The sequence below is a fragment of the Oryza glaberrima genome, chromosome 10 (genome assembly GCF_000147395.1).
Source record: "Oryza glaberrima chromosome 10, OglaRS2, whole genome shotgun sequence".
NCBI classification, from domain to species: domain Eukaryota; kingdom Viridiplantae; phylum Streptophyta; class Magnoliopsida; order Poales; family Poaceae; genus Oryza; species Oryza glaberrima.
Genome location: NC_068335.1, coordinates 20298846 through 20324750, shown reverse-complemented (window position 1 = coordinate 20324750; position 25905 = coordinate 20298846). Strand labels below are relative to the sequence as shown.

At 44.3% G+C, this 25905-nt stretch overlaps 3 protein-coding genes across 3 annotated transcripts; all 3 read right to left on the bottom strand.

The window, feature by feature from the left end:
* Window positions 1-374: 374 nt before the first annotated feature.
* On the bottom strand, window positions 375-4655 carry LOC127786455 (monosaccharide-sensing protein 2-like). The gene is given in 7 exon segments (XM_052313867.1): window positions 375-754; window positions 756-1185; window positions 1287-1474; window positions 2124-3076; window positions 3201-3767; window positions 4157-4253; window positions 4437-4655. Coding segments are annotated over 6 exon segments (2301 nt in total). The 5' UTR covers window positions 4236-4253; window positions 4437-4655; the 3' UTR covers window positions 375-670.
* A 9195-nt stretch (window positions 4656-13850) lies between these two features.
* Window positions 13851-17277, bottom strand: LOC127785698 (protein PLASTID MOVEMENT IMPAIRED 1-like). The gene has a single exon (XM_052313098.1). The coding sequence runs from the start codon at window positions 16723-16725 to the stop codon at window positions 14224-14226; it is 2502 nt and encodes an 833-aa protein (XP_052169058.1). The 5' UTR covers window positions 16726-17277; the 3' UTR covers window positions 13851-14223.
* Window positions 17278-20787: 3510 nt separating this feature from the next.
* Window positions 20788-25574, bottom strand: LOC127786356 (calcium-dependent protein kinase 23). Its single transcript, XM_052313735.1, has 8 exons — window positions 25389-25574; window positions 24110-24810; window positions 23633-23776; window positions 23398-23550; window positions 23105-23220; window positions 22305-22469; window positions 21784-22005; window positions 20788-21215 (listed from the first exon to the last, which is right to left on the bottom strand). Exons 2-8 carry the CDS (start codon window positions 24789-24791, stop codon window positions 21093-21095), a joined length of 1605 nt encoding a protein of 534 aa, XP_052169695.1. The 5' UTR covers window positions 24792-24810; window positions 25389-25574; the 3' UTR covers window positions 20788-21092.
* Window positions 25575-25905: the final 331 nt, after the last annotated feature.

Genomic DNA, 25905 nt, shown 5'->3' with positions numbered 1-25905 from the left:
TCCAGCTTGTCCCCAAACTGCACATTGCTGCATGCTGAACCCACAGCTTCCCACCATCATGCATCGCTTTAATTTATAAGCTGCCACTAGAACTCGAAGCTTTTCTGCTGGGACAGTAGCTTTTGGGTTCCACTCTGACAGCTAACAAAATTGAAATTTTATTCACAAAGTACTTCTACTCCTGAACTCCTTTACAAGAGTGGGCACAATTCTTTTCCTGGGTATATGGAACTCAAAGCATTACCTTTGCTTTGCTTCTCCTTTTCTCCCCTTTCACCTTTCACCATTTCTTTTTACCCTGTGAGCTTGGGTTTTTAGTACTTGCTTGATGAAATCAAGCATCAATGCAAGATGTTCAGCAGAGAGGAAACCAATTCAGAACTAGTACTCGGCTATGCTAATATTCAGAACTCACAACCGAGAGAAGAAAACAAACTCAAGAGTAAGGCAAAACCAGTAACACAACTGTGATAGACCACTAGTTACAGGGAGAAGAATTCCAAAGAAACACAAATGGAAAATGACCAAACCAAAAGGAACAGATGATCTACATATCCTAAGCTCCAAAATCCAGTCTACGACAGGATTCAGCCTCATGATGTACAGCCAAATCATCTCTTTAGGCTCACTGCATTTTGATCTCTTCCAAGATTCTTTAACAAAGCATCCATCACAGGTTTAACCCGCAGCACGATTTGGAAGCAACAAAATTACCACCAGCAATCTGATTGATCACTTGATCCGAGCAACTAGTCCTCCTTGGCCTGCTTTGCTCCGACAGAGAAGAACTCGGTGATGACTTCAAGAGGCATGCCCTTTGTCTCCGGCACCTTCATGAAGACAAACAGGAAAGCCAGTATGCAGACCACTGCGTAGATTCCAAACACTCCAGCGAGTCCAATGGCGTTGAGCATCACGGGGAGGGTGTATGTCACAATGATATCACCGATCCAGAATGTTAGGGCACAGATGGCTATGCAGATGCCACGAACGGTGGTCGGGAAAATCTCTGCACAGAGAATGTTTGGAATAGGCCCGAACCCCATGACAAAGAAGCAGAAGTAGAGTATGACACTGACTGTGGACAGTGAGGCATGAACCATGGTCCCCACATCCAGAATATTGACCAGAATCAAGATAGCTAGTGCTACTATCAGGATAGGGATTGTTGCAAGGAGAAGAAACCTGAATGAGAAACAACGCAGAATAGTGGTTAGCATAATACTTTCACTTAGAAGTGATGCATGTAATCACAAAAAAAAAAAATGTAAAATATGAAGTCTAACCTTCTTCCAGACATATCCATGAGCCTCATAGCAATACCAATGCTGGGAAGCATCAGCAAGGTTGTCAGTCCACTAATAAGAATAGATGCAGATGAGGAGCTAAGTCCAATGTTTGCAAGAAGAACACCAACACCAGCTTGCTCAAGAATTTGTGGAGTGTAGTACAGAACTCCATTAATGCCAGCAAACTGCACATAATGGAAAAGTTGATAGCACATTAACATTCAGTATGCTATAGTGAGGTAAACATGAATAGACTGATATAAAATATACAAGGGGAAAATAGGAAGAGTGGAGGGAAGTAAAAGAAGAATATACATAATTATGCCACTGTGAAAAGTTTCTGAAAGTTATTCTGCGAAACTAGAACCATATTCAGCAAATAAATTCAGGAATAAAAGAAGGCATGCACATTTGTTTCTGTGCTTCAGATAGAATACCCGTAATCAGGTCATGTGACATAGCCCAGTCCCAATGGTTTTCTTAATAATGAATACTGCAAGATGTTAAGGTTGACTTTACTAGTGTAAAAACTAAACAAACATTGATGGCATTTGTATTCTAATCATCAAAGGTGTATTTATTGTGCAGGTTAGCTCATTGTCCTTGTATGGAATATATATGCAAGAAAAACACGTAACAGCTAAACATGTTTTTCGAGTAAGGTAAGTAAGAGCTTTAATGAGAGACTCGCTAGAAACCTAGAAGGACACTGCATGAAGTTGCTTTGATTTTAACCAGTTACATTAATCAGAGTAATTTATACTGGAGCTAGAAAATTAGGTTCAACCATAGCACATGCATTCGTACATGACATAAAATCAGAAAAAGGGTTACCTGTTGCAGGATTTGTATCCCTATGCCAACAAACAGAGCATGCTTCACTCCAGGTTCGAATAAGTCTGCCCATTTTGGACCTTTAGCAACTGCCTGAGATGGATGCACCATAGCAGGGCCAGCAAGGCGTTGCTCCATCAATTCCTTAGAGTAAAGAGCAGGTTGGCTGACAAGAGCAGCTGCCTGGACGAACTCACCACCAGGAGGAACATCACCTCCAGGCAATGACAGTATAGAGCCCCTGCGATCACCTGTCACACCCTCTTCATGCAAGTAGATACGTTGGAAGCCACCTTCTTTTTCGCCATCTGCACCTTCTCTCTCAGTCCATTTCCAAGCCAACTGCCATCCCCCACCAATGCCCATGCTGCTTACTGCCTCCCCGCCCTGCATGAGACTACTACTTCTTCCCACAGCACCCATTATACTGCCATGAGGTGCAGCGATCTCCTTTCCTTCCACGCTTGTCGCTTGACGAGAAATAAGTGGGCTTTGGAGGCTATCTTCAATGTCATCCCCACCATGGTCTGATCCATAATCTTCACCCTCCCTTTGACTCTCAGCATCCCAATCACCTTTAGCTTGCTGCTGTTCCGCCACACTAAACATGCTGCCAAAGTTAGGAAACAATGTGCTCCGCATGCTTCCCATTATCTCAGGCATCTTCTCATGGACACTTCCAAAAAGGGTGACAACAGGATCCACAAGGGGCTTACCCTGACTGACCATACTACCATGACGAGAGATGAGACCTAATGCACTTCCAAGTGCACTTTGCCCGTGAACAGGACGGGCAACCCACGATAAGCCTTCTTCAGGACCATACAGTTTGATCTTCTCTGGATCTGGAGCCAGCCCTTCATCAGCAAGCTCATCATCAGGTCCAATTATGTATTCCTCAATTTTTGTGTCTTTCCCAACCCCCAGACCTTCAACGAGAAGGGCCATTTCTCCTGCACAGTTAATTCAACATGAGAAACTCCATCGCATAGATTATATACCTATACTGATAGCATTAAATAGTTTCTCCACTTTCTAGATCCTCACAGGGAAAAATGCTGGGTAAGACATACAAACCTGAAACATCTTCTCTTCCACGCAGGCCTTGCAACACACGCTTGGCCTCAGCCATTCTTCCTTTGCTCACGAGCCACCTCGGCGATTCAGGTAAGTAAAAGATGGTCAATGCAAAGTATATAAGTGATGGTATCGATAGAACGCCAAGCATGATCCTCCAATCTGGCTGTGGCATGAGGGACATGCCAAATACCATGCAGTATGAAAGGAACATCCCTCCAGACCCACTGAACTGCGGCAGCGTGTTTAGCAGTCCTCTGATGTCCGTCGGGGCAGTCTCAGAGATGTACAATGGTACAAGCGTGACAGCCAAACCGATCCCGAACCCGTCAATGAGCCTCGCCAAGAGCAACACATACACATTTGGCGCCCAAAGCATCACTAACCCACTAACAAAGTAGAGGACAGCCGACGCGATCAGCATGGGCCGCCTACCAAAAGAATCAGCCACTGCTCCAGAGAACGTCGTGATGATCGTCGCCCCAATGAGCGACATGGCCACGATCAGGCCTTCGATAAGGGGCTCGCTCTGCAAGTTGAATTCCTTCTTGATGTACAGTACCGCACCTGATAAAGATCATCCCAACAAGTCCACAGGGTCAGCAAGAAGTCAAAACCATCGGTATCAATCAAATTTCTGAAACCTTACGATGCAGACAGTATCAAGTTCCATAAATACAGATCATTCATGAGATCCGTACATTTGTTAAATCCTACTCATAATTGACTCAAAATTCTACTGAAAAAAAATATCAGTTGTTTTTTTTTGTGATATCATGAACAGAGAAGAACAACTAAAACTATTTTTACTGCAGATGATTCCACCAAATCCATCATGATCTCCACAAGTATCACAATAATTGCCACCAAACACGGGCCCTAGCGTCACATAACGACATGGCACACAAACTATGGCAGAAAAAAAAGATTCGTTTTTTCTCTAACCACGAACTTACCTGCAATGGTTGCATTATCCCAGCCCTGCAGCAAGTTGCCGATGGAGGCCGCGATGGCGACCAGCACGGCGCCCGCCATGGCCGGCGAATCTTACCACTGCACAAGAAAGAAAAAGAAAAGAAAACAACGAACACCACCATCAACACCACAACAAAGAACGCCATCAGCAACCCAAATCTTACAACAAAACTCCCCCCACCCACAAACAAAACTTGATTCGATCTAACAAATCCCCTCCTAGAATCAAGAACATGCCTCCCCCCAGAGAGAGAAAGAAACCTTTCTTTACCCAAGTCTCTCGTCCACCGAGATTTCGGATCCCCTAACAAGAAGAGAGGCGGCTGGGAATCTGGAAGGGCTCGTTGGGACGCCGAGATGGGGCAAATATATGGGGAATTCTCGCCAAATTGGGAATTTTAGGGGAGATTTGGAGGAGGGAGTCCAGGGCCGAGGGGGGGGTGAGGAGTGTGAGTGTGGGCTGTGGACTCTTTGGACTACCATAGATTTTGCTCTAGACAGGCAATGTTTTTTTCTCCTCTACCCCTTCTTTGCATTGCTTAGGTGACTGACAGGTGGGGCCATGCAGGTTGTGGGCCAGTTGGTTCAGTGAGAGAGGGTGGTGATCTGACAGGTGAGAAGTTGATTTTGGGATGTTTATTTGACAGGTGAGCATTAGCAGTAGAGCCAGCCAGTGTCAGAGGAGAATTATTGAGCTGGATGCCTTCGGATCCATCCTTGTGCTCCATGTAGGACAACCAACCATTATGTACTTGATGCTGGCAAAAAAATTGGTATTTTGATGAATTGCCATGTTCACCACAAGAATTTTGAAAGCATACTATGTGTGGTGTATCAGAGGAAATCAATACCATTTTAGTTTTTTTAAGGTTGAAATGCTAGCTTGTAATGGGATGTGTCATGTGTACTAATTTTCAGATCTTAATTCTTCGATTATAATACAACCCAAGTTTGAGATGCAAGACTTGATTGGTTCATATGGATTATAGAGCAAAGGGATGCATCATGTGTGCCAATTTTAAAAGCTATTTTCCTCATTTTAGTCTATCTCCGCGTTCAAGAAACAAGACATGTTTGGTTCCAACTTTTAGATAGACATGTATTCATATGATATTTTAAAATTCCTATGAAATATCTCGTTCTATAGGAATTTTGGGAGAATAGAAACATGTATAGTTTCTTGTTGCACCAAATTCTTTTTTTACCCTACAAAGTATCTAATTATTAGTGTTCATTATTAAAAAAAAACATTCAGTTCTATATATTATTCCACTAACACTCCATCGGAAACCCTTCTCTTTGCTCTATAATCAATCTTAACCAAACAAGTCCTAATCTTAAACTCGGGATAGATTATAATTGAGGAATTTGGATACGAAATTTGGTACAAATGATGCTCCCAAAATTCCTGTAGAATGAGACATTCCATAGGGATTTAAAAAAATATGGGTGCATCCCAAATCATACGAATACGGGTGCAGTCCTTTGTCCTAAAGACCACAGATGTCCTATAAAATTCCACTAAAATACATTGAGAGTTAGTTTTTAAAACTATTTGCATTGGTTGTGGAATTACACAAGAACTTCAAAGTGTTTTTAGCATGTTTCAAGCTTATGTTTCGTTAGGCATGAGTAAGATCTAGGCTTCAAGTAGTATTTCAACAAAAAAAAGGAAAAGGGAATAAAACCTGACTGCTTTTGGCGTAGCAGATTGGGGATCTAGATGCAGCCACGGGGCACATCCAACTTGATCTATGGATTCACTCGTCGACTCTTCCTTGAAAATGATACCCTCTTAGGTACCAAGTTAGGATTGATTGTGGTGGCACCATCAGATCTGATTTGGTGGCGCCATCAATCACCACGGCAGGCACTTCAAACTTGCTCTATGGCTTCGCTCGCTGATTCTTCCTTTGAAAGCGGTGTCCTCTTAGGTGTCATATTAGGATTGATTGTGGCGGCGCTAACAGATCTGATCTGGTGGTGCCTCAGATCTAATCTCATAGGCCAAATCCCCATCCTAAGTTTTGGGATAGAAAATATTTGAGGGGAACATGGGCAACTGGAGAAGAGACAAGGATTGTGGTGACCGCCGCCACCCGACCATCACCATGCAAGGGAAGGATAATGTGTACAGATTGAGGGGGTGTGTGTTAGAGTTGCTCAATTTTAGGAGTCTAAATAGGGGAAGAGCCATGACGAGCCAAGGAACGCGGTGACCGCCACCACCCGACCATCACCATGCAAGGGAAGGATAAGGTGCACAGATTGAGGGGGCGTGTGTTAGAGTTGCTACATTTTAGAAGTCTTAATAGGGGAAGAGCCATGAGGAGCCAAGGATCGCCGCCACCCGACCATCACCATGCAAGGGAAGGATAATGCGTGAAGGAATGGATTCCTATAAAATTCCTCTAAAATACTTTGGAAGTTGGTTTTTAAACTATTTGCATTGATTGCAAAATTATAGAAGAGTGTTTTTAGCACATTTCAAGTTTAGGTTTCATAAGGTATGAATGAGTTCTAGTACTATTTCAAAAAAGAAAAGGAAGGGGGATAAAACTTGAGTGGTTTTGGCGCGGCAGATAGGGGATCTAGTTGTGGCGGTGGGCACATCAAACTTGCTCTATGGCTTCACTCACTTAATCTTCCTTTGGAAACAATGTCCCTTAGGTATCGGATAAGGGTTGATTGTGGCGACACCATCAGATCTGATCTAAGGATGCCATCAATCACAACGGCGGGCACATCAACCTTACTCCATGGCTTTCCTCTCTGACTCTTCCTTTCAAAATGATGTCGCCTTAGGTACCAAAATTAGGGTTGATTGTAGTGGCGCTATGATTTAACATCATCGGTCAAATCCCGTTCACATGTTTCAGGATAGAAGAGATTTGAGGGAACATAGGCAACTGATAACGAGTCAAGGATGATGGCAACTGTCACCACCGACCATCCCATGCAAATAAAGGATAAGGTTTGTACCGATTGAGGGACTTGTGTTAGAGTTGCTCAATTTTAGGAGTCTAGATAGGGGAAGTGTGGTGACGAGCCAAGGATCATGGTGATAGCCATCACCAGACAATCATTGCAAGGGAAGGGTAAAGTGTGTAGAGAATAAGGGGCGTATATTACGATTGATCCCTTTCAGTTAGGAGAAGGGAAGTGTGGTGACAAGACAAGTATCGCGGTGACAGCCGCTGCTCCATCATCACCGTGCAAGGGAGGGGTAAGGTTTATAGAGATGAGGAGTGTGCGCTAGGTTTGCTCAATTTCAGGAGTCTAAATAGGGAGAGTGCGTCGACGTGCCAATGGTCGCAGTGATCACCGCCACTCGATCATCACCTCATGCAAGGGAAGGGTAAGGTGTGTAGAGATTGAGGAGTGTGTGTTAGGGTTGCTCAATTTTAGGTCTCTAAATAGGGGAAGTATGCTGACGTGCCAATGGTCATGCTGACCGCCACCGCTTGACCATCGCCGTGCAAGAGAGGGGTAAGGCATGTAAATATCGAGGGGTGTGTGAGCTAGTGTTACTCAATTTTAGGAGTCTAAATAAAAGAAGTGAGAAGTGAATTGCATGATCCACATATGACCCTTTAAACGTGAATCCAACACATACCGTTATTTAGTAGTGGTGAATAAAAAAATACATATATCTCCTTTTCGGTCTTCCCTCCAGTTATAACCGTTAATTGGGAACAAAATTGAATGTCCTATGGTATTCATAAGTGTTGAATGTTCATATTATCAAACTTCTAGTGTAAAAAGTATCAATCACATAATATGTTAGAATATGAGTGCTATGTCTCATGAAGGCATCGATCATTTTTTTTGGAGAGGACATTTATTGAACTATTTATAATGCGATTTGGTAGCCAGAGAATATCGATGGAACACATATGACGTGTGTTGGTGTTAGCACTCTATAATCACAATAAATGTGACCCCCTTGAGGACCAGACTTCAAACTTCTCTTAATACACATGACTTTTTGTATGCTCATCTATGGTCAGTTGGTCACCAACATTTTCATTGAACACATCTCCTAGGGTGCCAAAATGTTGATATTATTGTGTTACCATGTTCTACACTTCTACTACTTTCTACCATCAACTTAATTCCGTTTCCTAGTCAAATAAAAAGGCCCTTTGCTCCCCACTTACATTGTTACTAATTAGCCCTGTGCATCGTGATTGAATTGAATAAATTAATGATCAAGCAGCAGGTGAACACTAGGTGACAAACATCACAAGCCTAATGGCACATAATTAGCAAGCACTTAAAATCAGAACATGCAAGTATGCACATCACATATTCCCCTACTGATGATCTCCACTGATAGATCTAGATCTCACTCCATTTTAGCTTATTTATGTCTAGCACAATTTTCCATTCTCAAAAACAGAAAAATGTGCCAGACAATTGCAATCAATATACCCATTGGTGCCTCCTTTTCGGTAGGATTATAACTAGAGATGGGTACAATAGTTCTATGAAACGGACAGCAGCGGACCAGGTTTCTCCAAAATAAGAGTTGGCCCCATCTCTGAACATTTTTTTTCAGATCAAATTCGCCGAACATTTTTGCAGTAGTTTCAGAAAGGCTCTCAGAAAATGGGTGACATGTTGGGCCCGATCTATATACTAAGATGCCTATCAAGACAATGACACTTTTGTTTAGAGTGGTTAATTATTTTTGTCAATCTGACGCAGCATGTTGGATTACTTTATTCCAAATGGCGCCATTTGATTGCAACAGCGAGGCAAAAGCAGTCCACCTCTCACTCTCTTCTTCTTCCTTTTTCTGCAGAGATTAATTGTACCCTTTTTTGTGTGCTGGCTTTTCTGGATGTTCTATTGTTCTTCCCGTGGCAATTCCTCCGAGTTTTAGATCCTACTGACTCACCAGAAAGCAATTAATATCGTGTGTACATTTCTTTATAAATATATATATATATATATATATATATATATATATATATATATATATATATATATATATATATATATATATATATATATATATATATATATATATATATATATATATATATATATATATATTATGTGTGTGCTTTTGAGGGATTGTGAGAAAGAGGAGATTCATCTCGTTCTCCGCGCGCACGTTTCCTGAACTGTTAAACGGTATGTTTTTTTAAAAAAAATTCTATAGAAAAGTTGCTTTAAAAAATCATATTAATCTATTTTTGGAGTTTAAAATAGTTAATAATCAATTAATCATGTGCTAATAGCTCACTTTATTTTACGTATCTTCCCAATCTTCTCCTATTTCCTTATCTTAAACACAGCAGACCCGAAAAAAGTCAACCTAGACATGGATATTTTAGACCAACGAATCTAAACATAAGCATGTTTAGGTTGGATTTTTTATTGGACGGATGGAGTACAATAGGTTATCAAATTTAATTATTTATTGGAGCTCACACGTCACACGAGGTCTATTCTATGAGCTGGATATTCTAGAGTTCTACGTTGTACAAGTCTGAACAACTTCTTCTTCCTAAATTAATTTATATTTTCTGCGGAGAATGCAAACTTGTAAAGGTGTTGTGTCATTTCGAGAAGGAGAGAATAAGGGAAGATAACCTAATCGGAATTATTATAAGGTATTTTTCCACTTTGGGACTAATGGAATTCATGCTCCAAACGCAAGTGTCTTCTTACTCCAATTCTAGAAAGAAAACCATGGAAGTTTCTATTGTGGCCTAGTGGTGGCATTTGCGGGCTATTAGTTTGTTATTCATATATTACTAAATTATAGGCAATCTAAAATAGTTATAGTAATGTATATTTTAAGATAATGAAATTTATTTCAGACCTTGTTTCCAAGAAATTATAGTTAATTATTACAGTGTTTGCAGCTTGAAAGACTATGCATTGCCATTACATATCACAATTTGATACTCTCTCCGTCTCATAACATAATAACCTGCTATTGAAGAAGACACGTACTAAGAATATGAATCTGAACAGGATGTTGTTCTAGGAAATAGGATATGTTCTATTCAGTTCAAGATTGTTATATTTTGAAACAGAAATTAGATAAAAAAATTAATCAGAACATCACCCTAAAGACAGAGACAGCGTTATCTATAGTTGGCGAAAAATCTACAATTTGCTTGTATGTAGTCCTTGTTCTCATCAAACCTGAAAACAAACTCCTCGAAATCAATGCCTGATTGTTCCCGCCGATTGGAACTTTGCTAGCAACATCGAACCGAAATGAAAGATATCATCGGCGATTAACTGTATTGCAAATCAACCGCTCGCCTAAAAATACCTGCAAAACGTGCAGAATATAGTCTTGCCCTTCTGAAAAACACAATTTTCACATGTTCCCTCCAGAATTACCTTTGGGATTTTCTTTTACAAGAACACTGCAGCCTCTAGAGTTGATTTACCTTGTTTGCTTTACTTCGTTCTTCTTCTTTTTTTTTCCCTATCACGCTCCATTATTTGATCGTCAAATTTCCACACAAACTAAGTGTCACGTGAAATATTTCAAACCAAATTATGGCCAAATGGGACGGAACCTAGTGGGTGAGCGACGCCAAAAAGATTTATCATACCGTGTGGCCTACATTGCGTCACTACAACGTTGCTTTCAGCAGCACATTGCCATCAGCTTTAACGTATTATCCTCAGCAGCAGCTTTTGTGAAGTGAAGCTTCCTTAGCCACAGCCCCATGATTTTTTTTTCCTTTTTGAAAACCCGCCCGCAAAAGCTCAATAGTGTTTGGCGTCAATAACACTAGAGCCAAGGATTTACTTATAAAAATAATTAAAAAAACTTATTTATAATCATTTGTAAAATAAGTTTGTCTAAAGGATTATTTATAAAATACTTCTCCGTCCCATAAAAAAACAAACTCATCGTCATTATTCTACCAAACCATTTAGGGTGGAGTTATCGTCACCTAGGGGCGGAAACCCAAATCCATGGATACCCTCTGAATCTCCCCTTCAATTTTTTCGTCATTGTTAATATGATAGAATGTGCTAAAGGTTTCTTAATAGTATTTTAACATAGTTTAATATTGAGTTGATGTATTTATGCCGGTGTACTCGGTACGTTGAGTCCCTAAATTTTTTGTTCCTGGATCCGCCCCTGCCGCCACCCCGCAGTTTGGCGGTTATCGCGAGGTATACCATGGTTTTAAAATCCGGAAAGGTTAGCTCAGGTGATATATAACTAGGATAATAGGATAATCGTACGGTTTTATAAATTCTGGGAGGAGTAAATTTTTAAATAGATTTAAAATGTAAAAAAAATTCCATGCCCCCAGCCCACTGATTAATCCACCGCCACGTCGCTGTAACTTCACCTGCGGATATATTCCCCCTCCCGTCCACCTCACCCCCCACGCGCGACGGCGCGCGACGGCGGCGGGCGCGCGCCGACGCAACGCTGACGTCGCCCCGCGCGCGCGTTCGGCGCCGGCGCTTGCTTACTCGCTCGCTACGTTCTGGCTCTCGCAGGCATGGACGCGTGGCTCTCCGCTGCTGGCGACGAGGAGATGAGGTGTCGCGTCGCGCCGGCGGCGGCTGGATGCTCGCGTGCGTGGGCACGCGTGTGCTGCGGCGCTAGCGAATGGGGGTGAGATTGGATTGGATTGGAAGCGAGAGTGACGTTCGCTAGCTGGGCATCTGCTGCGAACGCCACGACGAGACGAGCGAGGAGTTGTCCGTGCTCTGGAGACATCTGAAACTCTGATTTTTTCTTAACATCCATATGGGTTCTGATCGGTTTCTGGTCATCTGGATTATTTTTTTTTCTGTCATGCCTGGACCATTTCATCCAAATTTGACCGAATTTGAGCATAAATTGCTCTCTGCGTTTAGCAACTGGAGCTATGAGATACATCTAAAAACCGGTGTTTTGGTTAGCTGTTCAGATAAATTTGCTCTTAGATATGGTTTCTGCCGTTAAGCAAGTAACCGGGCTTTCATTTAGATTAATTATCATCACTGATTAATTAATTGATTATCAACTTGATTATAAGATTAGATTAATTTTTTTTACAAATAAACATAATAAATACTCCATCCGTCTCATTATATAGCAACCTAGGACTGAATGGGACATTTCATAGTACAACGAATCTGAACAGAGAGACTCAGTCTTAGGTTGCTATATTATGTGACGGAGGGAGTATTGTAAAACAAGTAATCTAAATAATACAATCGAAGAAAGTTTTTTGAGAAAATGTATTTTTCATGTGGAGCTAATAATCCGTTTCAATAATTTAGTGAATAAGCTGAAAAAAACATGGCTTCTGTTTTTGGAGAAAAAAACAACATGCATTAATTCACATAAGTTTAAAATACATGAAATTCAGCTTGCTAAAAAACATATTTAAGAGCAAAAACAACAGTGGGCAGCAATCATATTCCAAATGAACTTTGCAAATTATTCGTCGAATGACTAGGATGTGTCACTCTGTCACTAGATGGGTTGGCCCATATATGCCGGCCCACCTGCGAGCCTGACTTGTTCCTACTCTGCTCCTCTCCAATAGTGGCCTCTTGCAACCGGTCATGGCCCTCCAAATATCTCGCCCAAAAACTCAAATCACAAATGCAGAATCTCTCTGTTCAGAGGATGCATCCGAGAGCTAGCATCTTTCCCTCCCTGCAGTGCATTGGACCAGGGTCATTTTCAGACCTAGAGCCGTACCAAAATTGAGCCCGCTGACTGTTGCACTCTCATGTACTTTCTCCCTTCGAAAAATATAAACATTTCTTAATTATTTAATAAGTATTAAAATTAAGGAAAACTATCGTCTTTCAGTTGTCTCGGTGGTCGAATTTTAAATTTTGAATTATTTAGATTCACCTCCCAAGCATCTGATCAGCTGAAAATATATGAATTTCCGCGTAATGAAATCAGCGCCCACAAAAAAATTACATTGCCATATAAATTTTAATTTGACAAGTAAAAATGATTATATTTTAGGACAGAAAGATGAGCTCCAAGCTCGTAAAATGGACAGCAACGTGGAGAGGGAGCATGGCCACTATCAGCAACAGGAAAGCAAATTTGTGTCCATGGTCATTGGTCCATGGATAGCTCTGAAGTGTCCTCGCCATAACTATGCAACAGCGACCTTTGCGATGGCGTTCCCCGGAGCAAAGACGAAGGAGACGGCTCTCTGGATTAGTGTGAACACGGTTGACGACGGGTCACTGTATACGAGTGTATGATCGCTACGCTACGAGCTTTAGTTCCTTCCAAAGTACTGTACTTTGTGGCAATGATCTCGAGTCGATCACGTACTGACACTGTTGCTGTACGGATTACAAACGTATTGTTGCATTGAAAGATGTTAATTAGAAATTTTCTCATGGGCTCATGGCATTTGATATGGTTAATTTGCAGTTTGGGTTACATGTCTGACAGGCAATGGCGATACCTGTCTTTCTTGGGCTTTTGTGAGGCCCAATGTGCAGAAACAGTTAATCACGACGTGTTTAGTTCCAAAGTTATTCTTCAAACTTCCAACTTTTCCATCACATCAAAACTTTCCTACACACAAACAGTCAGCTTTACGAAGCAGATTCAGAAATCAGAACTAGACTACTAGTTAATCAGTTCGATCAGGACTGTTCATATCAACTTACTATATGAAACTAGACTGCTCCTCCCAGAATGTTAACTTAGGAAAAATAAGTATGTCCAATATAGTAGTTTTGATTTTTTTTTTTTACTCTCATATGTAGTTAAGAATGAATTAAAATGATAACATTGTAGTACCAAACAAGGCAAGCGAACGCATGATTCTGCACAGTAACACACTGACAACTTGGCTACACTGCCTACACATACAACACAAGGCCTGTTTCAAATGCAGGAATTTTATCTGATTTCTAAAAATTCTATAAAATTCCTGCGTTTCAAACAGACTTCAGATAAAACGATTTTATGCTAATACTTATGTAATGTACCAGTACGGGGAGTACTGGAGTTTGCATACATATCATGCAAACCTACAAATTGTGTAACGTGCCATCCCGGCCGGCCGGCGCCGTCTCAGTTGCCGCCGCCGCCGCCGCCGCCGGCGGTGGCGCCAACTCTGACGTCCGGGTTGCGCACCGTCTTGAGCCACATCCCGGCGAGCACCCGCGACGACAAGCTCCACACGACGTCCGGTCGCTGCCTCGCCTGAGACGACGGCGTCGTCGTCGTCGTCGGCGTCCGCGCTCTCCTGCCCGCGGCGCGCGCCGGCCCGTGCGCGAGCGCCCACTGCATTGCCGTCAGCTTCTGCCTCTCCGCGCCCCAGCTCGCGCGGCCGCCGCCGGCGCCGCCTCCCACCGGGCACCGCAGCTGCACGCCGCCGACGTGCAGGCTCCTCACCTTGAACCTCCCGCCGCTGTTCCCCGCCGCGCCGAGCAGCCTCGCCGACTGCACGACGGCCACCATCGGCGCGCCCACCGCCTCGTAGCGCCGCGACGGGTCGCGCAGCTGGATGGCCGCCACCACCGTGACGCGGCCGTCGGAGCCGCGTGACTCCGACCACTCGTCGGGCGACACCAGCGCGTCGAACACGGTGGTGGCGTCGCCCGCGGCCGGCGCCACCTCGAACGGCGCGTCCTCGTCGGCCATCTCGGCCTGGATCATGAGCGCGTCCACGGCCATGGCCTCCAGCTTCTGCAGGGAGAAGGCGATCACCTCCTCCAGCGTCTCCGGGTCGTCCGCCGCGGTCCAGATGCCGGTGGCGACGCGCTCGCTCCGGCCATCGGACACGGCGGCGGCGAGCTTCCGGACGAGCCGGACGGACCGGGCGGCGCTCGAGCTCGCGCCCTCGGTGCGCCGCCCGCCGATGACCGCCTCCGCGATGCCCTCGAAGCCCACCTGCTCGGGCGTCTTCCCCGTGAGGTTGTCCATGCCGCCGAGCCTCGCCACCTTGTCCCGGACCTCGTCGGCGCAGCCCGCCGCCGCCATCTTCTGGAGGACGTCGAACCCAGTCGCGGCCATGGAGCTCGGCAGCACGAACGGCCTCGACACCTGCATGGCGAGCTTCGGGGGTGCATCTCCTTTCTCAAGAGGCAAGTCGAACGGGTTCATGGACACCAAGAATCCGCCGTCGCGCGTTTGCACCGCCGTCCCAAGGCCCGGCCCCAAGTCCGGCAACACCGGCGGCGCCGCCGCCGCCGCCTTCTTCTCCGACTCGCTTCTCGGCGTCATGGGCTGCTTCAGCTTCCTGCCCTTATCGTCGACTACCTCGAGCTTCCGTAGAAACTCCACCGTCACCATCTCCTCATCCGCGTCGAGGCACTGCTTCTGATCCACCTTCTTCGGCGACGGCGGCGACTTCTTGCCGCCGTTCGTCATCAGCGCCTCGATGGCCTCGATCTGCTCGGCAATGGAGTCGAGCTCTTTGAGCACGTCGCGGTGAGCATGGTAGTGGACGACCTCTTTGACGGTCTCGACGCCCTTGTCAACCACCTCGTACTCCGGGAGGCCGACGTCGCCGGAAAGTTCGTCGTCGGCGAGCTTCCGAGGGATCAGCGACGTCACAGGATCTCCATGCTCGTCGACGCTGAGCCTATCGATGAGCTGCTTGTAGGCTCTCATGGAGGGCGAGATGGCCGCGTCGGATGCTGAAAGCTTGGGCCCCGACGTCCTCGCGACGCTGAACGAGTTCTTGTTGTGAGCTCTGGCACGAGCCGGCGACACGTCGTCGACGACGTCGACCTTCTCCGTTGCCGCCTGGGTGTAGAGGCAGAGGCCGGCGTCGTCCATGAGCTGGAACCCCAGCTTGAGCAGCAGCTCGCCGCCGGTGGCCTTGCCGGAGAGGGTGACGGCCGTGTCGAACCACCGGACACGGCGGCCCTCGGAGCTCTTCTGGAGGGAGTCGAGCACGAGGGAGCTGACGTCGACGGCATGCGCCCCGAGACGGACGCCGGGCGCCTCGGCGGGGACGACGGACACGACGAACCGCCGCGGCTCGAGCTTCAGCGGCTTCCCGGTGCCGGCGCCGCCGGCGAAGTAGATGTTGCACCTGACGAAGAGCGTCTCGTCGAAGTCGGCGCAGCCGCCGCGCACCGTCGCCGGCATCGTCTGCACCGCGCCGTCCTTCGTCTCCGCCTTGCGCACCGTGACGGCGAGGCGGAGGCCGTCCATGGAGGCCGGAACGCCGCGGACGCCGGCCACCTCGACGGACAGGAGGCACCCGCACCGGCGCTTCCCGATGCGAGAGAGCACGCGCACCGGCTTCCACTCCCATATCGCCGCCGCCCTCGTCTTCCCCCCAACCTCGGCCGCCGCCGCCGCCGCCGTAAAACCATACCTCCTCGACTCCACCGACGTCTCGCCGCCGGCCGGCCTCCTCCACGACGACAGCGAGAGCCGGCGCGACGACCGCGCCCTCCGATCATCCCTCCCTCCATCCACAATCCTCGGCCCATCGCCACCACCGGACCTCACGATGGCGACCGACGCCGCTCGCCGGTGGATAGCGTCCGGCCGATCGAGGTACTCGCCCAGGTCAAGCCCAGAGCTCGCCATCGCCTCGCCACCGGAGCCCGCCATGTCCGTCCGTGTCACGACGCGGAGCGCGCGCACTGTGGCGTTGGCGCGAAGGGTGGGGGGGTTGAAAAAGGAGGCGCAACTACTCCATCGGACGGCTCAGATTCGCCTCGTTGGTCGGATCGACGGCCAGGAGCGCTCTGGGCGTTCCTGTTTCGTCTCCGATGGCCGCGGCTCGTCCACGACGGTGGCGACGCACGCGAGGTCGAGCGAGTGATCGAATTGACGCCACGGGATTTGGGTCATGGCCGACCTGTGACTTGGATTAGTAGAGAGGAAGCTTTACGACTTGGGCAAAGTTGATGTGATCAGGTGTTAATGCGAGCAAAGCAAGCGAGCGAGGGGAATTAATGGGCGTTGGTAGAAGAAGAGGAGGAAAATGAAACGCGGTGGTTTTCGATCGCCACGGCGATGGGAGCTACTGGGATGGGAGCGGTGAGCGTGTCGTGTTGCTGAGCGAGCTCGCGTGGTGGTGATGACTGCTAGCTGCCGAGGTAACCAGAGACGACTTACGGTTTCCTTTACCGTCGGTTAATTACCACAATGATAGTCCCATAATCCTACCAAGTTTTTCTTTAAAAATAGTAATACGTTGATCTTGGTAGTCGGTTTTATTGTCGTGATACGGTAACCCCTTCGATCCGCTATTTCTCTTAATAATAGAATAATATATGGCCTTTGCTTAAAAAAATTAAACGAATCGGCAAGCTGTCACTTTCATTGAATAGAGGAGGAGTAAACTTTACAAGTGTCAAAGAAAAAAATCAAGGCTCAGGAACTTCAATCCGAGCAAAAAAAAAAAAAAGAAAGCCAACTAGCGAGATCTCTCACTCCTGCCAAGAACCACGATTTGGCCTCCTATTTAATTTTAGCCAGAAGGCTACCATAGCTCCTTTTGTTGAAAGGTTTTGTGGTTTCTTTCGTTCCAGATTTCCCAAGCTAACAGGGGCGCTAGCATGCGCAGGGCTTTCTTTGGAGCGTCTTTTGTATTTGCGGTAGCCTCCCACCCCTTCGACCTTTGCTTCAAAATAAGTTACAACGATATGTTATAAACATTATTCACTCGATATAGAGTTTTATTTCATATATGACAAGGTAATAAGTTTAAGAACTTCAACATAAAACAAATGAAATACATCTTATTTATAAGTCTCCATTCAAAATTAGCAAAGATCTACACGACAGATTCCTAGTTAGTTTCGACATTTTTTTTTTGAGGGGTAACGGGCAGGAGCTCTGCCAATTTCATTTAAGGAGAAGAGAGAAAGACAACAAAGGTTTTGTACAAACCCAGATTACAAAAAGAATCCTAAGGATCCTTCGAGAGTAGAAAGTTTGGGGAGAAAAACTAAAATTTTTAGAAAATGTAAAGAAACTAGAATAGTAGCTAGTTTCGACATGCAGCATGTATTACTTCTTAGGCCGAGTTTAGTTCCAAAATTTTTCTTCAAACTTTAAACTTTTCCACCACATCAAAATTTTTCTACATACACAAACTTTAAACTTTTCTGTCACATCGTTCCAATTTCAACCAAACTTTTAAGAGTAAAGTCCATCACCGGTCCCTAAACTTGTACCGTTGTGTCATCTCGGTCCCTAAACTCGCAAATCGATCGTTCAGGTCCTTAAACTTGTTCGACTGTGTTATCCCGGTCCCTAAACTTGCAGATCACTCGTTTAGATCCTCCAACTTGTTCAAATGTGTCACTCCGGTCCCTAAACTTAGATTTGAATATCATCTGGGTCAAATAGGATGGTCTAAAGACTTTATATTTAAAAATAATTTATAACTTTTTCATGTGAACTCTAATAAAGACAAACTTTATATCAAACTTGTAACCCTCGACGCGATCTACAACTTTGTAGTTGAATTTTTTTTTATTTTAAGTCATTTTTTGTCCCAAAATGTAATTTTAAAATTAAAATTTCAAAATCTATAAACATGCAACAATATTTTGGGACCCTAAACGGTTTTAATTCAAAAAAATTTCAACTACAAAGTTGTAGATCGCGTCGAGGGCTACAATTTTGATATAAAGTTTGTCTCATTAGAGTTCACATGAAAAAATTATGAATTATTTTTTGATATAAAGTTTTTAGACCGTCCTCTTTAGGGACCAGGGTGAGACAACTGAACAAGTTGGAGGATCTAAACGAGTGATCTGCAAGTTTAGAGACCAGAATGACACAATCGAATAAGTTTGAGGACCTACACGGTCAATTTGCGAGTTTAGGGACCGAGATAACACATCGGTACAAGTTTAGGGACCGGTGATGGACTTTACTCAACTTTTAATTTTGGCGTGAACTAAAGACACCCTTATCCTCGCCCCTCCAATCCTTTCTAGCAAGGTAAACCCTGAAGACGAGTCGCTATTCCACCGCGGATGCGAACGGCACAACCGTAACATATCTCTCCATTCACACGTGTATAAGTAAGTTGCGAGTAGTAGGCTACAGTAGCAAGAGTACTGTACGAGTAGGACAGGGACGTGATATCTCTGTATGGATTTCGTGGGATCCGTTCACAGGTTCGTGTCCAGAAGCAGCCGTTGAAATCCTGATTCGTGGTGAGATGTTGCGAGGATTGGATTGGATTAGACTTGGTAAAGGACGAAAAAGAGAGGTGCCCAGCAGGTGGGTCTCTGATTGGCTGTGTGTTTTTCAGTTTCTTCTTCGCTGTTAGCTTGGGGGTCTTGTTAATGAGTACAAGAAGAAACTGGTCAGTTTGTTGGTCGTGGTCGATTGCCATCAGGAATGGCAGATGAGGCAGGTACTTGTACAGGAAGGACATATGGAGTGGTGTGGCACGTCAGGGTCGGATCGGAGCCAGCCACCACACCACGTCGCCACCGTCCTGTGACCCAAACAAGCAAGCTATCCGAGCACCGGACAACGTACTTAAATGATCATTTGGGCTACGGCTAATAATAAGCAGTAAAACAACTTATAAACAGCTAAAAATAAGTTTAGACGTAAAACTTTTATATATGCGCTACTTATGTTTTAAAAGCTAATGTTGAAAATTGAACTATGATAGCGATAAAAAAATAACTTCTTAAACCAACTTTTAAAATTTAAATTTGATCTCCCTGAAAAAAAAAAAGATCAGCAACTTACAAGCTGCAAGACAAACAAGTGACGCGGACACACGTTTCTCAAACTCCCCTGTCTTTAGAATAAGTTTATTTTTTCTTCTTCCGTTTGTTTTAGAATAAGTTTATTTTTGAATATCATTGTATCAGAGTTTCTTTAAGTAGAAGGATAAATGAATTGGGTGTAGATAAAGTGAAAATTACTGTATTATAATTTAATAAAATGGGGGTATTCTATTATTTTTTGGGTATGCGTAAGGTGAGTAAAAAAATAAATTTATTTTGGACGGAGGGAGTACGTGATATTTCCCCTTGCAGGCCGCGGCCCAGAAGAAACAGGCTAGCAGCTGTGGCCCACTCGGGACGGCGAGCCCACTCGGATCAGATCCCCCCCTCGGCGTCGCGTCGCGTCGCCACCACGCGACGCGCCGCGCGCGGCCGGGCTGCTCCTCTCCTCTCCCACCCACACCACACAAAACGCAACGCGCCGCACGCTTCACCACCGCGCGCGCATCCGCGTATGATTTTTTCCCCCCTTTCCCCACAGCCACGAGAAGATCGAGATCAACACGAGCGCGCGCGCGCCGACGCCGACGCGGCGGCGAGGGCGCCGCAGCCCGCCCCCGCGGCGTGTGGCCGTGTGCCACCGTGCGCGCGGCGCGGCTTCGTGGTGGAGCGGGCAGAGCGCGCCGCGGCTTGCGGCAGCATCCATCCAGGTCTCGGATCATCATCCTCTCTTCGCAGCTTTTGATCGGGTTTGTCATGTTTTGATTCTTCAGACTTTCAGCGCCTGGCCTTCATATCATTTCTGCAGTTCCAAAAGTTCTGGTTTCTGTCTGAATTTCTGATTGCTGTTACCACACCAAAACTCTTCACCATCGAAGAGATATGAGATAACCACTTGCACAAAAAAAAATCACTTAAAAACTGCAGGAAAATAAACACAATTAACAACACCAGCACAGAGATATATGCAGAACCAAGAGGGTTCTTCGGGTATTATTGATATTATTATTAGATAGCAGGGTAGCAAACCAACCAACCAAACGAACGAACGAACTTATGAGGTTCATACATATACGATGTCTTTAGACCACACATTTATATGCTATTAGGTACTAAGAGAGTCTTCTTCCACCACTGCTATAGGGTGATTACTGATAAACCATCTAGTCTTGGCTCTCTTCTCTCAAATCCACAACTATGTGTTGTGATAAACAGATGAAAGGCTCAGGAGAACAAACTGAATTCTTGGGGGTGCCAGGCGACAGGAGTTCAGTATACTTGGGGTGCCTCCCTCAGGGCTACATTCAGGCTGCTTTCCACCGTTTGCCACCCAAGTCCAAAGTTGTTGCTTTGCATCATTGTGACAAATTCAGCATAATCGATTTGACCATCCTGAAAATTTACCAAAAAAAAAGAAAAAGAAAAACATAATTACTGATGAGATGTTCAGCAAGGAAGCAAAAATAATCTCAATGACACCTTTTCTGTTCTGATAAAAACATAACTTGCTTTCCTATGTTACTAAGCAAATATAAGTTTTCATCTTATGATAATTCAACAGTATATGCCAAATAATTGAGGCCCTTTTGAACATATGGGAAGTCTTCCCTCAGCTGTTCAGTTTATCCTCAAACAAAGAGGACAATAAGTTGGGGGTGAAAGCGCAAAAGTATGAAACCTCTAAACTATACATTTTTAAACAGCCTGTAAATAACATCATTATAGGTGTTCATATCGGATCCAGGTCTTCCACTGCAGAGGATCCAAATTGGTTCATATCTATTGCTGAAGGTAATACTGAAAGTGAAACATCATTTAGGACCAACTTCTACCACATACATGCTGCTATTCTATAACCAGTGCCATCAAATTCTTCAGGAGTAGAACAATTAGCTACTGAACAGCAATAACTAATACTAGCACACTGATCTTATAGCTTGAAAAACAGTACAGAACTTACATTGTTTTGATCAACCTCCAGAATCATCTCTTCAAGGAAAGTATCTTCCATGTTACGTTCCATGCAAGCCTTTTGAAGCTTGTCAACTGTGATAAAACCACTTCCATCTTTGTCAAAGTATGTAAAGGCTGCCATCAAGTGTTTCTCACGTTCTATTTTATTAAGAGACACTGCTGCAGCAATAAACTCTTCCCAGTTGATGGTGGAGGTGGTGTCATCAGCCTGAAGTAGTACTCAAAAAGGTTAAAATATATAAAACAGTTCTGCAATGAAGACAGTATTTCATCACAGATGCATGACATACTCCATTTCAACTAAACCAATGGTTTAAGTAATCTTTTGACATGAATGTGTTGGCCCCGACTTTTCACACATTCAAAACAATACAGAATTCTGAAAAGCAGCATGATCAAAAGGTTGACAAACAATATCCAGTCTATATACTACAGATACCATGTATATGGTTTAAGTGTGCTACAGTACATTTTGCATCGTATTTTGCAATAACAGTGACCACTTACTGCTTCCATTAAGTCGTTAATTTCAGTATCCTTGAACACTGAGCTGTATCTTTTCAGTCCCTTAAGCTCACCAAATGTAACCACACTTCTGTTTTTGGTGTCCATAGCCTTGAACATTTCTCTTAACCCAACAATCTCCTCTTCTGAAAGACGCTCAGCAATAATCTGGATGAACAGCAAGTAAGAAACATAGATTACTGCAATCTGTAATATTTTTAAATATGAGAAATAGATAGACATAATAGTTTAAGTAAAAATTGATGCCTTAATTAATCTCATCCTGATTCCTAGCATCTCCTACTTTTGTATCATAGCAATTTATGAAATTATATCTGGGTCAATTTAGAATAGTAAATTTAGGTGCACCACAAAAGTCTGTAACTCTCAACTTGGAAGCAATGCTGGAACAGGTACAATACCGACAAAAAATCTTCGTATATGATAACAATAAACAATTCACCAATGAAGAAAATATTACTGAGTCAGATTTAAAAACAATTTCAGTGCTGTCAAATTTTTAAGATCCTACGAGGAAAATTCTGAACTGCAGCAAATCAATTTGGCCATGATGGCATGATGTACACAAGGTAGCGTTGTTTTTATTCTTGTAGAAGTAGCTATGCTTCTGGAATTTAAAAAGGTTCACACTTCTGTTAGATTTAGTATTAAAGGACAGCAGTAATAGAATAATGATTTCCCCGGAAATTGTGAAAGCACTTAATGATGCTTCACCATGATGACAAAATGGCAACAAATAAATGACTTTTCTATGACAAGATGAAACGGTAAAAAAAATATACCTGGAGAGACAATTTCTTTAACCTATTCATTGCAGAAAATTGCTTGAGACGAGGAAGTACACTTGGATCCAGAGCTCGATCAGTAGCCACTCCATTATCACATATCCATGGATGCTCTGAACATATAATAGAAAAACTGTAAGAAACTGCTCTTTGTTTACTCTTGAGATCTTACTATAGTTTCGGAACTTATGAAATTTCGTGGATAACAAAAACATTGGTCCAAAATTATTCTACGAGGTACTAAATTGAATAAAAGTGATACTAATGAACGAAATATTAAATATACTAACTTAGCACTTCATGGGCTTTCAAACGCTCTGATGGATAAGGGCAGAGCATCTTTTTTATAAGATCCTTTGCACTGTCAGATATCCTGGGCCACCGGTTTGATTTAAAATCAATACGTCCATCCAGTACTTTTTCATATATCCCGCTTTGTGTATCTAGTAAGAGTGAAAGAAGTCCTTTTAGCAATTCACTAAAACCAATGAAGCAGAATTTTGCAAATCTTGTCAAATCAATCACCTGCCCAAAATGGAGGAACACCAGTCAGCAATACATAGAGAATCACTCCAGCAGTCCATATATCAGCCTCTGGTCCATAACGCTTCTCCAATACCTCTGGAGCAATATAATATGGACTTCCCACTACCTCTCTGAAAACCTGACCTGATTTGTGGATAGATATGAATCAGTTAGGAAAAACAGCCAAAGGAAGCATAGATTGTATGCAAGAGCAAACAATTGCATTATTATTTGTTTTTGTTAAAGCTGCATTATAAGGAACTACAACAAACTAATGTTTCCAAGACTAAATTACTGGTAGAAAATTTGATTGGGATTGTTTTTCTACTCTGCCATACTTTCACCTTACTCGCTCTTTGTACGGAACTATTTACATCATAACTAAATAAGTTAGCAGGATATCAAACAGCTGATTGCTAACATGACTAAATATAGAAACAACCCCATTGAATATACTTATTTACTCTGACATAATACCTGGTCTGAAGAACACAGATAGACCAAAGTCAATTGCTTTAACCGAGAATTCATCATCTGCGTCCAGTAAGAGGAAATTTTCTGGCTTGAGATCCCGATGCATCACTCCATGTGAATGGCATGTTTCTATGATGCCAACTATAATTTTTATAAGCTCTGCAGCCTTCCGTTCACTGTAATGACCTCGCTTCTGAATCTTGCTGAAGAGCTCACCACCTGCACAGAGCTCCATGACGATGTGCACGGCCTGCTCATCCTCATATGCGTCCTTGATTGTCACTATATTCTTCTGGCCCGAAAGATGGTGCATTATCTGGATTTCACGGCGCACGTCCTCGATATCTGACACACATCGGAGATTACTCTTTAAGATAGTCTTGCATGCATATTGACACCCTGTGCTAATCTCAGTGCAGAGGTATGTTTTCCCGAACTGTCCCTGTCCAAGCTCCCGGCCAAGAGTATAGAGCTCCCTTACATTTGGAGTCTTGTATCCAAGGACAGGGGACTTTAGGTTCAGCCCTTGCCGCAGAGCACCCGCTAAGCTGGCCCTTGACGAGCCCGAGTAGCAATCCTCAGTATCATTCCCATCAACGTACCGAGAAGCAAAACGGTCATTCTGAAACCGGTTGCTGTTCTGGTAATTGTTCCCATAGGTTCCATTTTGGCAAGAATTCCCCATTCCCACAAAAATGTATATCCTGCATGATACAATATGCAAGTTAGATATCTACAACACTTCACAGGGATCCGGAAAAGTCTGCTAAAAAGGAGAACTCCAGCTTAATTTAGTACTCATTCAGAACTTGTACTTATTGTAGTAATACAGTAAGAGTAGAGCAAGACCTTAGCCTAAAACTGGACACCCCAACAACCAGACTATGTTATCAAAACACAACCAATCGACAAGTAACTAATCACCTAAACAATTGTGATATTATCCAAAGTTTCGAGCTCTCCTAAGCTCCTACGAGCAGCAAATTCCCCAACCTTCTATAGCTCTATGCATCCTACACCCTCACCAAATTCAGTACAGTTTCCTCCAAAGGCATCTCCCTTTAAACCTTCCTACAGCTCACAATCCCCAACCCAAAGGCTCCCAGCACCAAAATCTCCACCAAAAATCTCCTCCTGGAAGAACCACTTCACTTCACCTCCTCCAATCCACCCAACCCCAAAGCCATGGCCAGCCAAAAACAAACGAAATCTAAATCGAGACGATGAACTCGCTACAAAATGTATATCCAAGCGAATCAAGAATCGCCAGGAGGGGGCTCACCTGAAGCCGCTTCAGCCTCGATCGGAGGAGCAAGGGAGGCAAGGAGAGCCGGGGGGAGCGGCACAGGGACCGGAGCCGGATTCCCTGCCTCCCTAGGGGCTAAATTGCAAAATCGATAGGAGGAAAAAAATGGAGAGGAGAGCACTGAGGAGACGGAGGTGGCAGGAGACCCCCCTTTTATACCCCCGGCCGGGGGAGGAGAGGGTGGTTGGTCGCGCCACGTCAGCAGGGCCTCGTGGGGGAGGGGGCTGGACGCATCAACGGCCAGGATTTGTCGATCGCGGATGATGGAAACGTTGATGAGCGGCTGGGATGTCATGGTGAGGAATTGAGGATACACTCATACACGCCATTTGGTAAGCTTTTTTTTTTTTTTTGGGTTGCTGGAAGGCAATGGTGAAGTGGTGAACTGGTGATTGGTGTTTCTCGGGGAGTCAGCAATGCTTAAGATAAAGATGGTGATCTGCTACCGGGATTTTAGCCAGATGTGTCCGCGGCGTTGATGCGGTACAATGAT